At 50.4% G+C, this 21,423-nt stretch overlaps 3 protein-coding genes across 22 annotated transcripts; 1 reads left to right on the top strand and 2 right to left on the bottom strand.

Moving 5' to 3' along the window:
- Positions 1–442: 442 nt before the first annotated feature.
- On the bottom strand, positions 443–13,767 carry Proser3 (proline and serine rich 3). Of its 18 annotated transcripts, none has more exons than XM_063266457.1 (12): positions 12,882–13,037; positions 11,578–11,789; positions 10,784–10,870; positions 10,299–10,466; positions 7,822–7,949; positions 7,641–7,741; positions 5,686–5,768; positions 5,449–5,603; positions 3,336–3,514; positions 2,336–3,251; positions 2,166–2,247; positions 443–2,015 (listed from the first exon to the last, which is right to left on the bottom strand). In XM_063266457.1, exons 3-12 carry the CDS (start codon positions 10,840–10,842, stop codon positions 1,874–1,876), a joined length of 2,013 nt encoding a protein of 670 aa, XP_063122527.1. In that variant the 5' UTR covers positions 10,843–10,870; positions 11,578–11,789; positions 12,882–13,037; the 3' UTR covers positions 443–1,873. The 18 variants fall into 18 exon arrangements, with proteins under 18 accessions (XP_063122527.1, XP_063122525.1, XP_038937828.1 ...); XM_063266455.1 differs by having other exon boundaries at positions 10,784–10,874; XM_039081900.2 differs by having other exon boundaries at positions 7,641–7,744; positions 10,784–10,874.
- A 245-nt stretch (positions 13,768–14,012) lies between these two features.
- On the top strand, positions 14,013–16,157 carry Hspb6 (heat shock protein family B (small) member 6). 3 transcript variants are annotated; one of them, NM_138887.1, is made up of 3 exons: positions 14,013–14,215; positions 14,962–15,084; positions 15,169–16,152. In NM_138887.1, exons 1-3 carry the CDS (start codon positions 14,018–14,020, stop codon positions 15,334–15,336), a joined length of 489 nt encoding a protein of 162 aa, NP_620242.1. In that variant the 5' UTR covers positions 14,013–14,017; the 3' UTR covers positions 15,337–16,152. The 3 variants fall into 3 exon arrangements, with proteins under 3 accessions (NP_620242.1, XP_038948798.1, XP_063135425.1); XM_039092870.2 differs by having other exon boundaries at positions 14,018–14,215; positions 14,962–15,088; positions 15,169–16,157; XM_063279355.1 differs by having other exon boundaries at positions 14,018–14,215; positions 14,962–16,157.
- On the bottom strand, positions 16,153–20,085 carry Lin37 (lin-37 DREAM MuvB core complex component). The gene is made up of 9 exons (NM_001106245.1): positions 19,879–20,085; positions 18,405–18,480; positions 18,148–18,198; positions 17,807–17,836; positions 17,642–17,727; positions 17,393–17,559; positions 16,558–16,698; positions 16,396–16,469; positions 16,153–16,318 (listed from the first exon to the last, which is right to left on the bottom strand). Exons 1-9 carry the CDS (start codon positions 19,910–19,912, stop codon positions 16,237–16,239), a joined length of 741 nt encoding a protein of 246 aa, NP_001099715.1. The 5' UTR covers positions 19,913–20,085; the 3' UTR covers positions 16,153–16,236.
- Positions 20,086–21,423: the final 1,338 nt, after the last annotated feature.

The raw sequence follows: 21,423 nt of genomic DNA on the forward strand, positions 1-21,423 counted from the left end.
AACCACTGCAGGGGTTTTGATGAGAATGGCCTCCACAGGCTGGGATGTTTGAATATTTGGGTCTCTGGTTAGCGTAACTGTTATGAATGAGTAGATGTGGCCTTGTTGAAGGTGGTGTGTCACTGGGGTTAGCTCTGAGGTTTCAAAAGACTCGCATTCCCAGTATCTCTGTTTCTGCCTCGTGGTTGAGTCTCAAGATGTGAGCTCTCAGTGCTGCTCCAGGGCCACACCAGCCTGCCTGCTGCCATGTGCCCGGCTCTGATGGACTCTCTCTGAAGCTCTAAAGCCCCAAATAAACACTTTCTTTTTACATTGCTTTGGTCACACTGTCTTATAACAGTAACAAAAAAGGAACTAAAAAAACCACATAGAATGAAATTTACAAATCTCACTGAGCTTGGCAGGTGCAGGCTTGTGTGCACCATCCCCAGCATAATGGCTCTTTTCTTTCTTTTTTAAAGATTTATTTATTTATTATATATAAGTACACTGTAGTTGTCTTCAGACACACCAGAAGAGGGCATCAGATCCCATTACAGATGGTTGTGAGCCACCATGTGGTTGCTGGGAATTGAACTCAGGACCTCTGGAAGAGCAGTCAGTGCTCTTAACCACTGAGCCATCTCTCCAGCCCCATGACTCTTTTTTTCAACACAGGGACTCACTATGAGGGTGACCCCAGAGTGAGATCCTCTGGCCTCAGACTCCTGAGATTACAGGTGTGTGTTTCCGTGTCCAGCAATCAGGTTTCATAGCAGACTCTGAAAAGCATCTGAGTCACAGAAAGTAAGAAAAAGAACGGGAGGACAGAACCCATGTTTCTGACAGAGGCCTCAGGCTTTCAGGTGCATTTGTTGAAAAGCTCAGTTTCAAAGAGAAGAGACAGGCTGTCCCCCTGGGTGGCAAGTGCATCAAAGAGGGAGCAGATGTGTTTATAGTAATGGCGAACCTTCAACTGTACAGGTAGGAGGAAGCCTAGACTGAGGCGAGGGCAGCGGAAAGGAGTTGGATTCTGGGGAACTATAAAGCAAACCGAGTCAGCGCCTGACTATGTGTGGGGAAGGGGAGGAGTCAGGCTAACTGTCGAAGGACTTTGGTCCTGAGTAGGGAGAGCACAGTCTTGAAGAATGTGAAGGAGAACGAACTTGGGGAAACACCAGGAATCTGGGCACCTGTGGGAACCGAGGCATCGTGAGCCCGTGGAGGGAGACGGCCATCAGAGAGGGAGGATGCCAGCTCAGATGAGAGATGTATTGTCCAACACTGATGTTTCTTAGTGCCACATAACAGGGCCTTTGTCTCCATCTGAGATGTCCAACTCCACTTCTGAGTTGCATAAGTCAGGTGCCCACATTACCTAGAGCCATGTGCTCCCGGGGAGAGAGAGGGGGAGGGATATCAGAGAGAGGGGGTGGGAAGGAGGGCTAGAGAGAAGAAACTTTGTTTCAGTAGTTAGGGAAGAGCTACATTTCCTTATTAGCACAATCAGCCTTTCTACAACAACCCATTTCTTAGAGATTAACAGTAAACTGGAAAAATATTAATTGGGGACAACTTTAGTGTGTGTGCCTGTGTATGTGTGTGTGTGTGTGTGTGTGCGTGCGCGAGCGCATGTGTGCGTCCGTGTGTGTGTGTGCCTGTGTGTGCGTGCCTGTGTTATGTGCACCACACCCCACAGCTCTTGTGTGGAAGTCAGAGAATTTCAGAGATTGGTCTTTGATTTCCACCTTGATTGAGACCCTGTCTCCATGGACCAGCTGGCCTGTCAGTTACCTTTATGTGGGTTCTGGGGATCTAAACTCGGGTCTTCACACTTGCAAGTGCTTTACCCACTGAGCCACCTCCCCAGCCCAGGAAAAACAATGTTTATGATTCAAGGTCGTCTGGCCTCAAGGGAGGCTCCTTCCCTCCTTAACCGCATTCTTGGGGAACTGGAAGGTGACCTGGCTGGAGGAGATGAAAATCCTGGGTCTTCAGTGTGGTCCAAGAGGAGGGATAATTGGGCATCCACATTCCTGGAGAAAAGCCAGAGGTAGAGGTTGAAGCATGTGCCCATGATAAGAACCTGCGACTGTGGGTGGGTCAGAAAAGGGGCTTGGAGAATAGGGGTGTCATAGGACTCAGGGGCCCAGTATTGTAGCTGTTGGTGTTGGGAGAGTTGTCACCTTTTCTGCTGCCTTAGTTCTGCCCTCTGAGCCCTTAGCACTCGCAACACAGAGTCTTCCGGAAACTCGCTGCCGTCAGAGTCTGGGGAGTAAAAGGCTGAGCTCCAGAAGATGGACACAGGGTTTGAGACCACCATCAAGATACCCGAGGGCCCAGGGATCCCCCTCACCTTCCGCAGCCTGCAGAAGTCTAGCGGCCTGGGATAGCAAGTCCTCGGAAGGGGCGTGGCTTGAGGCAGGCGGGGCCGTAGTCAAGGCGTCACCAGCTCCCTTCTTGGGTGTAGACTTCTTGAATTCAAGTGATTGGACCTCTGACAGTGTGGATGCCTTTGGGGCTGTAGCCGGCTGTGGATCCCCAGCTTCAGCTGAGAGGGTGACTTTACTTTTGCGGGACTCTGTCTTGGACCCACGCCGGGACTCAGGTGGAGGGGGCGGAACTTTGGCTTGAGAGGAGGTGGCCTTGACTTTCCGGGAATCTGCTTCAGATGGAGGCATATCCTCCAGGCTGTCGGAGAACAGCCGAGCTGTCACTACCTGGCTCAGAGCCCCCCTAAGCTGAGAACAGGGACTCTCGAAAGCTGCAGTGTCTGGTCCAGTAGTCTCCTGACGAGACGAAGCGCTCACACAGCGAGGCTTGGGGCTCAGCTTCTTGGGATGGACAGAGCTACTCAACTCAGGGGTGGTTGGTCCCTGGGGGTTGTCAGGTAGTGGGACGGTGGAAGCTGGGGCAGAAGTGCAGGGAGGTGGGGCAGAGGCTGGGGGCCCTGGGATGGAGACCTGGGGAGCAGAGATGGGGGCTGTGGCAGCTGAAGTGGAGGTAGGTGGTACTGGTAAGGAGGCCAAGGGAGCAAGGGTGGAGGTTAGCAGTGTGGTAGGAACCATCCCAAGAGGTATCCAGGGATTGGCCTGTGGGGCCCAGAGAACCCCGTGTGTGCCGGGGGCCCAGATGTGTGGAGAGGGCCCTGAAAGAGGTGGCCTCTCCATATAGAATGCCTGTGGGGGAGGAGGCTGGGCCACACTGCCCCATGGTGGAGCACAGTTAGGTTGGGTCCCCTTGGAACCAAGATTCACTGCAGAGACAGGAGTCTGCAAGCAGAAAGGAAGAGGTGAATGGTTCTCCTTCATCTGGGAGCGTCCCTTATTACTGTCAGGCTCACTCTTCCAACTCACCTGAGTAGTGAGGGCTGGTGTCCGAGGCAACACCCAGGTTCCATCACCTGCACCTTGTAGAGACTGCTCAAGCTTCCTCCGTTGCCTCCATTGGTATAAAATGTCTTCCTCAGGCTTAAGGGTTGCCTGGGCAGAGGCTGGGCGGGGTGCAGGGATGGCCTGGGATGGCACTGGGGCTGCTGTAGAAGGAGTAGAGAGAAAATGGCTGAGGAGAGAGCACAAGGTGAAGCCTGCAGGCTACCTTTGCTGTGCCACTGTGTTGTGCCGGAGAAAGCCAGGTTGGGCTTCTTGCTCTCTTATAGTTTTAATTTGAGGTCTGGGTTCAAGTCAGCAATCCTCCTGACTCAGCCTGGGTTTATAGGCAAGTTCACTACACCCAGTTTGAAATTCTACTTGTATTTTTTCCTTATTTGTTTTTTCTTCCTCTGTGATTCTTTTGAATTTGGTCACTTGCCTCCCCTCTGCTAGCCCAGCTCAGGTCCAGGTGCTGAGAGCAGCCACAGGACCCTGTTAACATTCAGAAAACAATGTACCCTCCATGCTCTGCTCGCAAGTCTCCCCGGCCTCCATGGCCAACCTCTCCCACCTGTACCACACTGCTCTACCTCTGGCTCTTGCCTTGTCTCACTATGTAACCCTGGCTGGCCTGGAACTCGCTGTGTACCCGCTCTCCTCCAACTCACAGATCTGCTGTCTCTGCTTCCAAATGCTCAGATCAAAGAGGTGTGTTCTCACCTTAATCCCAGCACTTGGCAGGCAGAGGCAGATGGATCTGAGTTTGAATCCAGCCTGGTCTTCAGAGCAAGTTCCAGGACAACCAGTTCTACGCAGAGAAACCTTGTCTCAATAGCACCCCCCAGTCCCTGCCAGAAAAGGCATGCTGCCTGAGACCTGCTTCCCTCTGGCTCGGAGATAGTCTCACACAGCCTGCCTGTGCTGGCCTCAAACTCAGGATGTAACGGAGACTGACCCTGAGCTACTGATCCTTCTGCTGGGGCTGCAGCGAGCCCTAGCTTCCTCTCTCAAGCTGTCGGCCCTCAGCAGTTCTCTCACTGTAGCTGAGCTGCATTGATATATGGACTACAGGCATGTCTGGATGCACCATAGACATGTCTACATTCACTATAGATGTGTTTATATGTACTACAGGCATGTCTATATGTACTACAGGCGTGTTTGTATGCACTATAGGTGTGTCTATGCACTATAGGCATAGGCATGTCTATATGCACTATAGGCATGTTTATATGTACTATAGGTGTGTCCATATGCATATAGACATGTTTGTATGCATTATAGATACAGGTTTGGGACAACGCACAAGGCTGGAACACATTGAGACTTAGCTAAGTCATATGAAATTGCCAAATACTCAACTATTTGTGACCTATATAAAAGTTCTAGGGGCTGGGGATTTAGCTCAGTGGTAGAGCGCTTGCCTAGGAAGCGCAAGGCCCTGGGTTCGGTCCCCAGCTCCAAAAAAAAGAACCAAAAAAAAAAAAAAAGTTCTATATGCAGGCTGGAGCGATGGCTCACAACCATCTGTAATGGGGTCTGATGCCTTCTTCTTGTGTCTGACGATAGCTACAGTCTACTCACATACACGAAATAAAATAAATTTTTTTAAAAAAAGTTCCATATGGTTCACTGTGATATAAACAAGGCAACAAACAAAACAAACAAAGCCACTGTGTAGTGATGTGCTCCTGCAATCTCAGAGTTGGGAGGCTGAGGCAGGAGTGCTGAGAAATCCCGGCCAGCGTGAACGACACGTGTTCCAAGCCAGCTTGGGAAGCACAGCAAGATCCTGCATCAACAAAACACGACTAAAACCATAAAGTATAAACATTTCCGCTAATCTGTACTAAGCCATCTGATTTCAGAACGTATGTGCACAATGGTGGGGGTATGGTCGCGGGGACACCCTGACAGCTTCTGTTGACAGACATGTGCCACACTCATGAGCTCTTTTCATCCTCACAGTACCTGTGCGTGAGGGGTGCAGTTATTATTCCTGGTTCCCAGTCAGAGAAACAAGGCCGGGAGAGGCCAGAGTCACTAGGCCATTAACTACATGAGATGAGATTTGAACCTGGTTACCATCAGTCCTTACCTCCCAGCACGGGTTCTTTGGGACTAGAACTCTTGTTGGAGTCCGGATTGAAGGTCACAGAGCAGGGAGAGAGGCCGTCAGAGCTGATGGGGAAGGAGGAGCTGCTGGCTTCGTTGGGACTGGGGGAGGAGGAGGAGGAGGAGAGGGAGGCCTTGCTGTGGGGAGAAGGCAGCAGTGAGGAGAGCAGCGACTGACCAACCGTTTACAACCGGTAAGGGAGAATGGGGAGGGCATCACCTGCGTTCCAGCAGCTTGGCCGCTCGGCTTTGAAGGCTCAGGGTCTCCAGCTCCAGCATAGCCGAGTTCCAAGAGTTCAGACTCTGCACAGAGGGAGGGGCCAGAAGCTAGTGTCTACACGAAAGGCCGCTGAGAAAGAGGATCCCTGCAGAAGGCCTGGGGGCCAACCTCCCACCTGCTGCTTGAAGCTTTCAATCTACTTCTCTACCTCAGGGGAGAGAGGCTCGATAACCTGCTTTGGCTTCAGGATCTAACTCTGTAACCCAGGCTGGCCTTGAACTCTCCGTCCTACTACTGCAACCACCCCAGTATAGAACCTACGCAAAAGAGGAAGAAGAGAATCAGCTCCTGAAAGTTGACCTCTGACCTACACACACAAAGACAGACAGACAGATGGATGGACAGACATATACACAGACATGCACTACATTTCAAATTTAAAAAGGAAAGATCAAACCTAGCCTCCTGACCAGACCCTCCCTGCCTAATCAAAACAGTCTATCAAACAGTCCAGAGACTGACTTATGAGATGCGGGGGCTGGAGAGACGGCTCCGCCATTAAGGTAACTGGCTGCTCTCCCAAAGGATCTAGATTCAACTCCCAGCATCCCCGTGGAAGCTCACAACTGTCTGTAACCCCAGTTCCGGGAGCGTGACACCCTCCTCTGGTCTCCATGACATTAGGCCCACAAGTGGTACACAGACACAAATGCGGGCAAAACACCCATACACATAAAAATTGTAATTAAAAAAGAGAAAGAGGGGGGACTGGAGGGGAGAAGGAAGGTGGTCAGTCAGTCCTTCCATCCTGCCTTCCACTGTTCTATCTGAGTACCACAGGCATCTCGAGCCCCTGGGGGCCATCTTAGTTACTGTAAGGAAAAAGTCTACAAAGGCTTAGGACAGGAAAGGGATCCAGAACCAAGAGTTGAGTTCCCCCTAGCACTGTCCAAGCATATGGATCTGGCTCATGTTTTGAATGCTTGGTCCACAGTTTATGGCACCATTTTGAAGGCTATGGACTCTTTAGGAAGCAGAGCCTGGCAGGCCACGAGGCACAAGCTTTTTTAGGTATACACACACATGGTCCCAACCTGCACTCTACTTCCTGGTCTGCTAAAACATGAGCACCCCCACCTTACACTCCTGCACTGACAGCCCCTGAAACTGGGCTTAGAATAAACCTTTTTTTCCCCTTCTTTCTGCCAAGTGTCTTGGTCACAGCAACACGGATGTAATGATGCACATGCGTGTGTGCATCTACTTTTTTTTTAAGAGTTCGAAGGTACGGGGCTGGTAAGATGGCTCAGCGGTTAACACTGGCAGCTCTTCCAGAGGTCCTGAGTTCAATTCCCAGCCCACATGGTGGCTCACAACCATCTGTAATGAAACCCAATGCCCTCTCTGGCACGCAGGTGTACATGCAGCTAGAGTAGTTATACATTAAATAAATAAGTCTTTTTAAAAAAAAGGTTTGGGGTTGGGGATTTCGCTCAGTGGTAGAGCGCTTGCCTAGGAAGCGCAAGGCCCTGGGTTCGGTCCCCAGCTCCGAAAAAAAAAGGAACCAAAAAAAATAAATAAATAAATAAAAATAAATAAAAAAAAGTTCAAAGTTGTATTTAAACTAGCAAATCCTTTTGTTAAATTTTTATTCTATTATTAATTTTTTTTTTAAAAAATAGGATATCATACGGCCTGGGGCAGCCAGAGACCTTAAACTTCTGTTCCTCCTGTCTTTACCTCCTGGGTGCTGAGGTTACAGCTGGGTGCCACCATGCCTACTTTAGGTGGTGCCCAGAGGTTAAATCAGGGCGTTCTACCTGCTAGGCAAGCACCTTCCCAAATGAGCCATATCTCCAGGCCTACAAACGCTTGTCTGTTTATGATGCTTAAGTTGGCCACTGTCTCTGCCTCCCTCCTAGGCACACGAGAGGGGGAGAAGATAACATTGTCACCTGCTTTACTCTCTGAAGAGGCACAGAAGCCAGAGACGTACTGGACATCCCGGTGGGACATGGACCTGTCACGGCAGATCTTCCTGTAGGTTCACCAGCTCCTGCTGGGAAACGTCCGTTAAATGACTGGGACCAGGACAAGTGGCAGCTGGGCTCTGAGCGGCACACATTTCAGGTATACCTGCTGCAAGGTGACTGCTGAGGTCTGAAGACGCAGGCTGTAGCCACCAAAAGTCAGCTGGGGTTGGGCCCACGGGCTGGCGGTCCTCTCGGCTCGTGGGCTGAGCTTTGCGGAACCGGTTTATGTACCTGTGAGCATCCATGAATGAGACGGCAGAGGGAGTCCGGGAGCCACATAGTAATGACAGTAACCATTACAGCAGAAGTGGGCACGTGGGCCTCTCTTCTGTTTATCCGTACCACGGAAAGTATGCTCAGCGGCCCAGACAAAGTTAACTTCTCTTGCCGGTGGGCAGTCGTGGCACAGCCTTTAATCCCAGCCCCTGTGGGGGACTGGGGTGGGTGGGGTGGGGAGGCAGGCAGATAGATCTCTGAGGTAGAAGCCAGCTGGTCTACGGTTAGTTCCAGAACAGCCAGGGGACACAGAGAAACCTATCTGAAAAAACTAAATAAGACAAACATAAAAATAACTGCCTTCTTCACATATACCGAAAGCAAGCGGCCTTAAAGTCCGCTTCTCTCTTATACAGTGTGTACTTTTAATTTTTATTCTGCATGTGTGCACACACGCACACACACACACACACACACACACACACACAGGCACAGGTGCACACCTGAGCAGGCACACTACAGCACACACGTGGAGGAGATTCCTCAGGATTGGATCCACCTCAGGTTGTCAGGTTTTGTTACCCCAATTTTAATTTTTGTTTTAGTATTTTAAAATTTGGTGGGGGGGAGTTGCCTCATGTAGCCCAGGCTAACTCCAGCTATGCAGCCAAGGACTGTCCTGAAGTCCTCATCCTCCTACTTCCACTTTCTAAGAGCTATGGTATATGCCACCATGCCAGTCTTGTATCTTTCTTATTTGTCATATGACTTGTGAATACACAATTAGATTTCTTTTTTCTTTTTTTTCAGGACAGCTTTCTCTGTGTAGCCCCACCTGTACTGGAACCCACTCTGTAGATCAGGCTGACTTTGAACTCAGAGATCCGCCTGCCTCTTCATGAGCCACCACTGCAGGGCCACAATTAGATTTTTTAAAAAACTATCTATTAGGGTTGTATGTGTGTTTTTGCACACTTGCTGTGTACAGGGCTAGCACACGCATCACACCGAGTGTGTGCAGACAGAAGGTAACTTCGGAGTCAGTTCTCCTTTTCCATGTTCATGTGGGGGTCTTGGGATCAAAAGGAGGTTGCCAGGCCTTTGTGGCAAATGCTTTGATCCGCGGAGCCATCTTGTTGGACCCTGCTTCCTTGCTTGTTTGTTTGTTTTGCACAAGGCATCATTTAGCTTAGACTGGTCTTGGATTCACTATGTAGCTGACAATGCCCTTGAACTTCTGATCCTTCTGCCTCCACCTTCTCAGTGCTGAAACTACAGGCAGGCATCGCTGTGCCTGCTCTTCTATGGCTCTGGGGATCAAGCCAAGGGCACTGTGCATGCCAGACAGACAGACTCTAAGAGCTGAGCTCATTGCCAGCCAGATGATTATTGACCAACAGAGAATAAGGAAGAATGACTCTGAAGAGTAGTGCCACTGAGAACCATTTTTGGCCCACGAGGGAAAAGACAGAGAGACAGGGGCTGGAGAGATGGTTCAATGGTTAAGAGCGCTGACTGCTCTTCCAGAGGTCCTGAGTTCAAATCCCAGCAACCACATGGTGGCTTACAACCATCTGTAATGGGATCTGTTGCCCTCTTCTGGTGTGTCTGAAACAGCTACAGTGTACTTATATACACTGTAGCTTAATAATAAGTCTTATTATTATAAAGACTTAAATAAATAAGTCTTTTTTTAAAAAAAGAGTTAAATTGCTTTAAAAAAAAAACAATAAGAGAGACAGAACCTATGGTCTCAACACTTTACACTAGGGCTGCCATGGCAGCCCTGGCTGCTTCTGTAACATTGAGACAGAACTAAATGTTATTTTGGTTAGGTCATAATTATCTCAGGTCCCTTTGTTACAGAAAGTTTCACTCCTCTCTCTTTCAGATCCAAGTATTTACTCTAGGATGAGTGGGTTTTGTTTTTGTTTGTTTGTTTGACTGGTTGGTTGGCTTTTTGAGACAGGATTTCTCTGTGTGGTCCTGGCTGTCCTGGAACTCACTCTGTAAATCAGGCTAGCCTTTAACTCAGACATCCTCCTGCCTCTGCCTCCTAAGTGCTGGGATTAAAGACATGCACTGCCACCACCTGGCAACAGACGCGCTTATGGATCACTGTATGGAGGAACTGAGAATTCAAAACGGCTTGTGTGTGATTAATATTCCCAATTGAAGGAAACTGAGACCAAAGCAATATAGGGAGTAAGTTAATAGGCAGGATTTGAACTTAGGCTCTACGGCCCTCATTAACATACATGAAATGTCTGGTCCTAAAAAGGTACTACATAAACAGCTTTGTCTCTGATAGTTATTATGGGATGCCTTCTCCCTCTTTTTCTCCCCAGGAACTCTGGTACTCACTTGGCCACCACTGAGTCCTCGTTGTCAATTAAGGTGAGGGGTGGAGAGGTACTCTGTCCCTCAGTGGTACTGGGTGGGGAAGCGGTCCCTGAACTGGATGGCCAGGACTCCTCAGACAGCTCAGCAGAATTGGCTGCTGTGGCCTTGGGAGCTTGTGGCTTTTGAGACCTGGATGGCCCCAGGATTTGAATTGGGAGAAAACACAAGAAGAAAAGATCAGGTCAGAAGGGTGACCCCATGGGGAATGAACACACATAGAGACAGTCAAAAAGAGGAAACATCCCACACTGTTACCATTGAGAGGTCTGGTTAACTACCTAAGTGGGGCTGTGATTAGGGGTCCAGGTGCTAGAGAGCTGGAAATGGGTAGGCCACCAGCAGTGGGGTAAGGGGTTTCTCTTAATCTCTTACTGCATGCCTTCCTCCCCTCTAGTGGTCACTGACTGCTATTAGTCTGAGGCACAGAATCTAAAAAGTGTCCTTACCTTGTGGCTCCAGTTCTGGCTTCTTGATGGTCTAAAGGGTTGTCCACCTTGGGGAACATTTCCAAGGGCTGTCTTGGGAGGTGAAAACTGACTATGAAAGAAGCGGAGGGCAGAAGCTGACAATTCCCATGGCATACTGGAAGAAATGGACTACAATCCCCATGAATCATCACAAGTCACATAATTCCCATGAGCTCTAAGTCCCATGATACAGACATAGAAGAACCTGGTAGTTCTCAACTCTGGATCTAGCCTAGGAGAAGCTTTTATTACTCATTTATTTTTGAGACATGGTCTCACTCTGTAGTTATGGTTAGCCTTGCACTTGAAGTGATTCTCTTGCCTCAACTTCTTGAGTGCTAGGCCTTTTAAAATTACAGACTCATACCAGACGTGTAATGTTCTCCTGTAACCCCAGCACTCAAGAGACTCTGGCAGGAGGACCCAAAGTTCCAAAGCAAAGGCTGGCTCAGGGAGTAAGGTGTGCCTGCTGCACAAACATGGGGCCCTGAGTTCAAATGCACAGAACCCATGGAAAGCCAGATGTGGTAACGCAAGTCTCAAATCCGAGCACTTCTATACTGGGGTGGGAGGTAGATACAGGAGTCCCCTAACACTTTTCAGGTTGGTAAACCTCAGAGGTGAACATCAAAAAGAAGACCCCACTTCAACAAGGTGAGAGATGAGGACAGACCTGAACCTGTCTGACTTCCACACACCGCACCCCATGCACACACAGAAACAAGTGCACTCACACACAGAGGCTACACAGAGAGCTCTGAACAACATGTTACCTGCTGCCTGTCTGTGGATCCCGTTTCCTTAACTGGGCTGCCTTGCCTGGCCTCAGTGGGAGAGGACTGGCCTAGTCCTGCAGTGACTTGATGTGCCAGAGTGGGTTGGTATACCCAAGCACACCCGTAGGCTCTTCCCGGTTCCCACTCCAGGCTAACAGAATCAGAATGTCAGGAAACAGACTTCTCCACACTATTGAGTCTTCTTTGCACTATTCAAGCAATTAAAAAAAATTTACTTATTTTGATTCTGTGTGCATAGGTAGTATTACACCTACGTGTATTTGTGCACACTGTGTGTGTGTGTGTGTGCAATGCCCACGAAGGCCAGAGAGTCCCCTGGAGTGAAGGTGGGTAGCCATGTGATGCTGAGAATCCAACCTGGGGCCTCTGGAAGACCAGCTACTGCCCCAACCACTGACCTCTTCTCCAGCCCTATTCAGGAAAAATATGGTCTGTTGTATTGTTTTGTATGTTTTTAAACTGACACTAATTATACAAGTTTATGAGGCACAGTATGATATTTCAATGTGTGTATATAATGTGTTGCAATCAAATCACGGTAACTAGTTTCTACCTCTTTAAATAGTTTCCATGAAGCCCATTTCATGAAATTCTAATTAAGACCACGAGGGAAAAAAAAAAAAAAACAACAAGTAATTTAGCCAAGAGTGTTGGACGCGTTTAATCCCAGAACTCAGGAGGCAGAGGCAGGAGTTCAAGGCCAGCCTGGTTTACACAGGGAGTTCCAAGACAGGGCTAAATGCGGGGAGACCCTGACACCCTGTCTCGAAGAATAACAACAAAACAATTTAAACACGCGCGCGCGCACACACACACACACACACACACACGAAAAAAGAGCGAAAACAACAAAAGAGAAATAGGCAAAAAGAAAACATTAACAAAGAGCCACGACTAAACCGTACACAGTACGTTTCCGGTTAAACCTGTTATAAGGGGAGGGAGAGGTGGTGGCACGACTCCCCTATGAGGAAAGGGGTAGTAGACTACAATCCCCATGATTCACTGGGCTCCTCCTAAGTGAGAAAGTTCAAAGACAACAAAGATGTCTGGGACAATTTGGAAACTTACGAACTAAATTTTCAAATTTCTTTTAGACTCCGTTAGGCCCACCCAGAAAGAACAAAAGACGTCAGTCAGAGATGCCGGAGCGACCAAACTGCTTAGTATCTTGGGAGTTGTAGTTCTCGTAAGGTTGGGCCGGAGACTCCAGGCTCTTGTAAACCCGTGTTGCCTTCCCCAAGGCCTCCTGTGGTCACTGAAAGACGGACCAACCTCACCTGCAGTCAGTCTGTCGGATTTATTTCAGCCTTAGCGCCAGCTGAGCTACTTCACCGAAGAGCCCCGCGCCTACCCTCCTCGCTTAGCAACGCTGTCAGCCCCGCCCCTTTCTGGGCGTGCAAGCAGAGCAGGAGCGCGGCCTCCAAGGCGACCAATTATCGATGGACTAGAAAATAAAAGTAACTGGAAAGCCGCCGAGGGGCGTTCTCTCTTGACGAACTGGGAGAGCGCGTGTTTGATTGGAGACAGGGAGCGTGCAGCAGTAATTGGCAAGACTTCGAACCAATAGTAAGGATCAAAGGCCGGGCTGACGCTTGGAAGAGAGCTAAGAGTCCTGGCTTTTACTCAGTCCTTATTTCTAACCGCCAGAATAGCTGCAGGAGCTAAGGCCTGACTCAAGCCTAACTACTATTGCAGGACTAACCCGGGACGTCTGTCTTCACTTTGCCATTCCGTCCTGATGGTCTCCTTAACCACTTTCCTCTTGCTACCGAGCAGCTGGTCGTACTCCTTGCCAGGCCCGGGCTCCTGGCCCAGGTAGTGGGATCAAAACGAGCTATTTCGGGCCCCGGCGCTCAGCCCCCGGGGGCCAACCTGGAGTGTTCTTGTTCATGCCCCCTGGCCGCTGAGCACCCGAGGCTGAGTCAGAGGCACAGAATTAGGCCCGACCTACTCTGGGGTAGGGTCTGTTCTGTGTCCTCCTGACAGCCTGGCATGGGTGCAGCATTCTCCAGGAGTCTGTTACTAACCTGATGCGTCATCCTCAGGGCCGGGCGGAGATGGATTAAGAGGGCTGAGAACTCTTTGGTGGACTTCTCGGACCCAGGGTCCCAACTGCTACAGTGATTAGCCACACCTATAAGGGTCTGCCTCCTAGACTTTAGCTTCCCCTTCTAGAAATGGAAAAAGGCTTAATGACATTTCCCTGGTGTCCTTTTCCAGGCATCCAGCAGGCGTTTAATAACCGGCCAAGTAATTATTGAAGTTTCTAAATAAGGAATACTAATGGCTGAGTCTGGCCTCAATCCCAGTGTCCCTGAGAGGCCCGCCGCAAGGGCGGCACAGGGCACAGTATAAATTGGAGACAGCTTGTGCTTGGGCACTGCGTAGCCCAGGGTAGCAGCGGAGAAGCAGGATGGAGATCCGGGTGCCTGTGCAGCCTTCTTGGCTGCGCCGTGCTTCAGCTCCTTTACCGGGTTTTTCCACTCCGGGACGCCTCTTTGACCAGCGTTTCGGCGAAGGGCTGCTTGAGGCAGAGCTGGCTTCACTGTGCCCTGCTGCGATCGCGCCCTACTATCTGCGCGCCCCCAGTGTGGCGTTACCCACAGCCCAGGTGCCAGGCCTAGGAAGAGGGTCGATCCAACTACTAATAAGACTAGAGGGTGGTTCACCCTGGGGCGGGGGTGCGGGAATGTCTGTTGATTTTGAACTTAGGGGAGAATGTCGCCCCTCAGTGGGCCATTGGGAGTCCCTTGAGTGTGGTATTCTGAGGCCCAGTTACTGATCTTCTGAGAGGTGAGGGATGGGGCGAGAGGCAAGTGAGCTGGGAATCTGGGGGAAAGGACAATGGAATGTTCTTAACGGGGTTGGGGATTTAGCTCAGTGGTAGAGCGCTTGCCTAGGAAGCACAAGGCCCTGGGTTCGGTCCCCAGCTCCGGAAGAAAAAAAAAAAAAAGGAATGTTCCTAGGGTTGGGTATGGTGGAGAGTCTCCTTGAGGGCTCTTGTGATCTGATGAAGGAGGGGGGTGGATAGGGCACAGGAGGTCCCACGACCTAAATAAGAACTCTGGCGATGGGCAAGTGGCACCTGTTTGCTAGCATGGTGGGGTCTTGTAGCAGAGACATGATGGTGGTGGAATCAAGGACATGGGGTAGGGGTTATAGGGCAGGTATCTGACGTGGTCACCACAAGAGGTGGACCCAGTCTAAAGGGTAGGGAGGAGGCCAGTTATTGTGAGGTTGAGGTTCTGGTGACAATCTATCCAAGTCCTCGGCAGCAGCACATGTTGTAGAGGGTGCTGGGTGCCAGAAGCCAAGCCACTACCGATCAACACCTCATGCCCACGCCCCATGTTGCAGGTGCCCACGGACCCTGGGTATTTTTCTGTGCTGCTGGATGTGAAGCACTTCTCGCCAGAGGAAATCTCTGTCAAGGTGGTTGGTGACCATGTGGAGGTCCATGCTCGGCATGAGGAGCGCCCAGTAGGTCTGCTGGCCAGATTGGGGAGCAGGGGTAAGCAGGAGGGTAGGATTCTCAAGCCCATCTCTTCCCCACCCCACTCCCAGGATGAACATGGATTCATTGCTCGAGAGTTCCACCGCCGATACCGCCTGCCTCCTGGCGTGGACCCTGCTGCAGTGACCTCTGCACTGTCTCCTGAGGGTGTTCTGTCTATCCAGGCCACACCAGCGTCGGCCCAGGCCTCACTTCCGTCACCACCTGCTGCCAAGTAGGGGTCCCAGCATTACAGGACCGAACCGGGAAGCCTCTTTAGGCTCCCTTTTAAAATGCCGATCTGACTCCACTGCCCAGCCAGATGTCCCAATCGCTGTCAAGACAGCCTTTCCCAACCACAACTAGATGTCCTCCCCTGAGACCTTCCCAACCCAAACCCTACCTGAGCCTTAGTGACCTAGACACCCTTCCTAAGCCCTCTCCCAGCTTTCAGGCCCCACCCATGACATCTCTCTAGAGGCAACACAAACACTACTGTCAGGAGCCAAGGCTCCCATCAGACTGACCCCACTTTGGGCTTCTCTCACACTCAGGCTGCATTTGTGAGCTGTAGAACACCCCACCGTGACAGCAGAGTACAATGTAGTCAGCGCTCCCCTCCTTCCAATCCTGTCACCTAATTCCCCACAGTGATGTAGACTGCATAGGCTTTCCACACCAGAACGCTCAAGCCTGGTCCACCAGACTCCAGTCTCTGTAACCTAACACTCCTCTGCCCCAGCCCACTGTCTGACTTAAAACTCCAGGCACCGAAATTCTTGAATACTATTCTGACCTCCAATTCTTGGGACTCCTATTCCTGACAAACCAGGAACCCCAAACTCAAATTGTATGGACACTCCACCTTCTCCAGATGTGCTAGACCAATGAACAAGAACCTGTGAGCTCTCTGTCCTGGCTCCCCATCTGCAGTCAGATGTCTTAGGGAGCCCGCTCCACATCTGCCATCCTCTAAGGTTGCACCTTCACTCTGAACATTTCCTGTCTCCCCAGGCCTTCCTGCCATTAGTTCCCAATAAATGCACTTGAGATTTGTCAACTGCCTTATGTCTGGGCCAGGAAAGATGGGCTGGCCAGTGTGGGTTGGGGCAGGTTTATTGGGGTGGGTCCTGGGGAGATCACTGCCGATCATACATCTCCCGGAGGATCTTCATACTTTCTGAGTAACGAAGCTGGTTCCGATGAGACGCCTCCTTCCACCTAGGGAGGCAGGGGGAGGATTAGCAGTTGCTGTGGAGGACACTGGGCGAGAAGCAAGTGAGGCGGAACACACTCACCTCTGGCGTATGCGTTTCCAGCGTTGCATGTTGCGATAGATAAGTGTGGAAGGAGAAGGTTCAGGCTCGGAGGGCTGCATGGACAGAGAGGCCCAGCTAGGTTAATGGTGCCCTAGCCCTCCCAACGTGCCCCGAAGCTCCAGACCAGCCTTGGATACCTACTTCATCATCAGTGGTACCCTGGGTCTCAGGCTGCAGTGGGGATGGAATTCGGGATCTACAGGCATCTCCAAGTGCTGCAGGGGCCGTGGGTGGAGGCAGCTTGTACACATCACGATTTTTGCTGTTGATGACCTCTGAGCCCTGGGGAGACAAAGCCCCAGACAAGGCCCAAGAGTGAGAGCAGAGGGTGGAAAGTCCATGTCATCCCCTACCTTTCCAGTGAGACAGACATGCGGGGTCTACCCGGACTCCTGGACTTGGAGAAGTCACAGTAGAGGGACACATCTTTACCAGCTAGAGGACAGTCTTGCTATTCTAGGAGCCCTGTCTTCTTGTCAACCTGAGAACCCTTGTCTACCCTTGCCAAGCCCAGGGAATCCATCTACACCTGTCAGCCCAAGGGCAGGGGTGGTCAAGATGCCTTTTCTAAGGAATTGTCCAGGGGGTGTCATGTCTACTCTGGATAGCTCCAACAGTCAAGGTCGTATGTCTGTCGCAGGGACCCATGCCTACCCTTTCAGGCCAGGTGATTTCCAAATCCCTATTACCCTCCACCCAGCCCATAAGGTCCACATTTGCTCACCAACGCCCCATCTGGCAGCCACATGTTTGCACATAAGATCCCTGTCCAGCCCTTTATGTTTTTAGAACCCCGGGTCCCTAGGAAGCCATATCTATCTGGCCTAGGGACCTGCCTGTAATCTTACCTGAGAATGCATCCTACCTGATTCTCTATTCCTTGAGGAGCCCAGAGATTAAACCTATCTACCAAGAATGGGGTTGTTGTTGACCTAGCCACCCACTGCTCTCTCTGGCCTCCTGACACTCCTCCTACCTCTCCATCCTCTGGCAGAGGGGGCAGTGGTGAGCCAGGTGAGCGCTCGCGCTCTCGCACTGTAGGGCTGTTACGCATCCAGGCGCGGCAGATGGGGTACAACGGTGTGTTCTCACTGAACTGGGCCAAGTCCACACTCCGGTCAAACAGCTTGATCACATACGTATCTGGGGCGGTGAGGCAGGTGACAGATGAGCACCCTAGTGTGGTCCCTGGCTCTATGCCCACCCTCAGTCCCCGCCTACTCACTGGATCTCTGAGGACCCCCCTCAGCAAGCCCATCGTCCATCTCCCTTCTCTTCTTCCTCCGCTGGTGAGGGAAGCGGGCCGATGGCCTGTATGGTTAAGGTGAGTGTCAGGCCCCAAGCTGGGGACTGGGAACCTTTTGGTGGTCTGGGGTCCCAGCCACCTTACCTTTTGCCCGTGGCAGCAATGGAACAATCCCTGCGAGGAGAGACATGGTGTCAGCAGGCCGAGCCTTTAAAACATCTGTTCAACACTGCCCCCCAAGGCAGAAGTGATATAGTTCAGTAACAGAATGTTTGCCCACACCCTGGGGTTCTATCTCTAGCACTAGAAACAAAAATGGGCACCCTGGGGATTACTGGTACCCCTTGGGCCTTGTATCCCACCAATACCCCACCCTCTCAAAGTGTCAGTCACTTATTCAACAGGTATGTCTACGTAAGATGGTTGGGACTTAGCAGAGGGAAAAACCTAAACTCTCAGGTCTAAATCCCATCAGAATCCCTTACTTGTTGTGTGTATCCGAGAGGGTTTTCCCAGCCTCTTCATCCAGGCGTTCCCTGGGAGCAAGAAAGCACTACTGGCTTAGGGTATCAAGGACCCAACCTGTGATGATACTGAGTCGTTTTCTCATGGGACACACCATGGAACAGTTTTCCCCCTAAGGCAGCCTCCAGGCTCCCATCCAGATCCCCCCACAACCCCCAATCAGTCAGTCCAAACAGTTCCCACCCTTGTGGTTCCCCAGACTGGACCAGATCCCAACCTGTCCATGTGACTCTTCTCCAGCAGACACTGAAGAACGGCATCCAGCTGGTTCCGGGCTTTGGCCATCTCCATCTCTGAGGGCAGAAGTTAGGAATCAGCTCTGTGTGCACCTCCCACATCCACTGTGGGAGGCGATCCTATGTTCTGTCTGGTCCAGGTACTTGGAAAGCCACTTTAGTGCCACTCAGTGGAGAGACCAACTAAAGACAGAACCAGGGCGACAGAGCCTTAGGCAGGGGTCATGGGTGTGGCTGCTCACTGCTCCATTTTCTCTCCAACACCTACTCAAGAGTCTAGGATCTGGACACCTTCCACGGGACAGCCCTTAGGGTCTTTCCACCGAGGCCTCCCTCTCTAAACCCACTCTTCTTCCTGGATTCTCACCATGAGGAGTGACTCACCCGTCCACAGGCTCCTGGACTCACCATGGGTACTCCTCTCCCACCCCAGTCTCAGCTCTCTTGGCTTGCAGGAGTCTGTCAATATATTCCCTCCCCACCTTGCCTTTTGCTCCTAACCAGCGCCTAGCCTCAGTTGCCTTTTCTGATCCACCTCCTTTTATAAAGCAGACAACAGAACCTTCCTAAAAGAGGGCCAAGCCTAGCTTAGTGACATAGGTCTGCTATCCCAGCACACTGGAGGCTGAGGTAGGAAGATCAAGAGTTCAAGGTCAGCCTCAGCAACCAAAGATCCTCTCTCAAACAATAAGCAGAACAAAGAAAAAATACAAAACAGACAATGTGGCTTTGATCTTTGCCAGCACAGAACCCTCAAGGATTCTACAACCCTATTACACACACACACACACACACACACACACACACACACACACACACACACATCCCCACTTCTTCACTATGTAGCCCTGGGTTGGCATGTTATTTGCTAAGTAGGTCAAACTGGCCTTGACTTCAGAGATCAGTCTGTCTGCTCTCCATGCCCTGGGATTAAAGGCATCTGCCAACACAAACAGCACTCTCTCCACTAGCAATTATTCCACTCAAGTTTAGTTGTTGGACTATAAGTTTGTTTTCTTTTTTGCATTTTGGGGTGCAACTTTACCAACCCACTCTTTGTTCAAAAACCTCTCTAGATTACCCATTTCCCTCAAAGAAAAAGTTGAAAGTCCCTTCCTGGACCCCACAGATCGATGTGTCTTCCCCTCCCACCTCTCTGCCTCCGTTTCCTCACTGCCCCAGCCGCCCTAACTTCCCTGCTGCCCGCTTTGTCCCCACACATTGCCACTCCTCCCACCTTGTATATTTTCCATTCATCACTCTACACGCTAAGGTTATTGGAATGCAATGACTATTGTGTACTTGAGGGACACACCACAATTGCTGATTCATGCCCTCTGTCAGAAATGGGGAAACTGAGGTAGAAAAAGAAAAGAACCCTTTTTAGAGAATCCTGTCAGATGGGCTGCAGAGAGATGTCGCACAGTCCACTTTTTCACGATCCCCAGTCCTCACCTGATTTCTCCACTTTCACCTTTACCGGGAACATGATTTGGGTCCAGGTCTAATGCGTTAGATCAGAAAAACTTGGAGGAGGCGGGGTTCAAAAGCGAGGCGGAAGGCGAGCAGGAAAAGGTCAAAGGTAAGTCTGGGTACCACTGGTCCTCGGGCCTGAGCAGTGTCCTGCCGCGACTGCCTTGGCCAGCACTTCCCTTTTTTCCCTTCTGAAGGCGGGCCCCTTTGGCAACTGCTTTTTCCCACTAGTTGATGAAAACGTCAATTTCATTTGCTGGCCAATTGACAGCCTGTACTATTGGCTCCCAGCCTTAAGTTCCACCTTCCCAAGGCCCTGTATCCGGAAACAAACCAACGACAAGCCAGGCACCTGAGGGGCGGGGGAGAGAAGGAGGAGGACTGTGATTCAAACTTCCGAGGCTCAAGAAGTAGGCAACGCGCCTGCGCCGCGCAGGGCACTATGGGAAACAAAAGGCTTCTTGGGATTTGTAGTGTTGTATTTTTTTTTCTTTTATCTTTTTTTCGGAGCTGGGGACCGAACCCAGGGCCTTGCGCTTGCTAGGCAAGCGCTCTACCACTGAGCTAAATCCCCAACCCTGTAGTGTTGTATTTTAAGTAGCGCCAGTAAACCTATTTACAGCTTTGAGCTATCATAGTCACTGAGATCCCTCACGGGAAGACCAATCTAGAGATGCACTGGCTCCTTTCTTACAGAGAGCTCGCTAGGTGTCTTTTTAAGCAAAATCTCATTCATTTAAGTATTAAAAGTGCTGGGTACTCATTCAGATAGTGAGGACACTGTAACGAGAAAACTGGGCAAAAATTCTTGCCGATAATGTATCTTATTGTGTAGACAAGATAGTCAATAAACAAGCCAAAAATCCGGTTAAATGTAGTAGGCACACAAAAATATGCAAAAATACTCATCAAGGTAGGGACTGAGACTTTATCTATCATTATTTATTTATTGCCTCACTCTGGCTCAGTCTATGCTGAAACTCATTATGTATGTGACCAAAGCTGTCTTTGAACTCCCAGAAGGCCTCCTGCCTCAGCCTGATTAACAACACCAATACCACAACCTGCTGGGTGTATGCTTTTTTTAAAAACTTACGGGGCTGGGGATTTAGCTCAGTGGTAGAGCGCTTGCCTAGGAAGCACAAGGCCCTGGGTTCGGTCCCCAGCTCCGAAAAAAAAAAAGACCAAAAAAAAAAAAAAAAAAAAAAAAAAACCTTACTGGGGGATAGGGACATATCTGTAGAGGTCACAGGACCACTTACAGTATTTGAGGATCAAATGCAAGTCAGGATCAGCAGCAAGTGACCTTACCACTGAGTTATCTTACCAGACCTCTGCTGAAATTATACTGAGACAGGGTGTCACTACATAGCCCTGGCTGCCTGGCATTCACAGAAATCCACCATGCCTCTCTGCTTGCCAAGTGCTGTGGTTACAGACATGAGCCACCAAAATCATGACACTTTGCATAGGAAGATCAAGATGCCAGAAAAATGGCTCACTCTCTGGTTCACTTGTTAAGCTCCG

Source organism: Rattus norvegicus, chromosome 1, assembly GCF_036323735.1.
Source record: "Rattus norvegicus strain BN/NHsdMcwi chromosome 1, GRCr8, whole genome shotgun sequence".
Classification (NCBI taxonomy): Eukaryota; Metazoa; Chordata; class Mammalia; order Rodentia; family Muridae; genus Rattus; species Rattus norvegicus.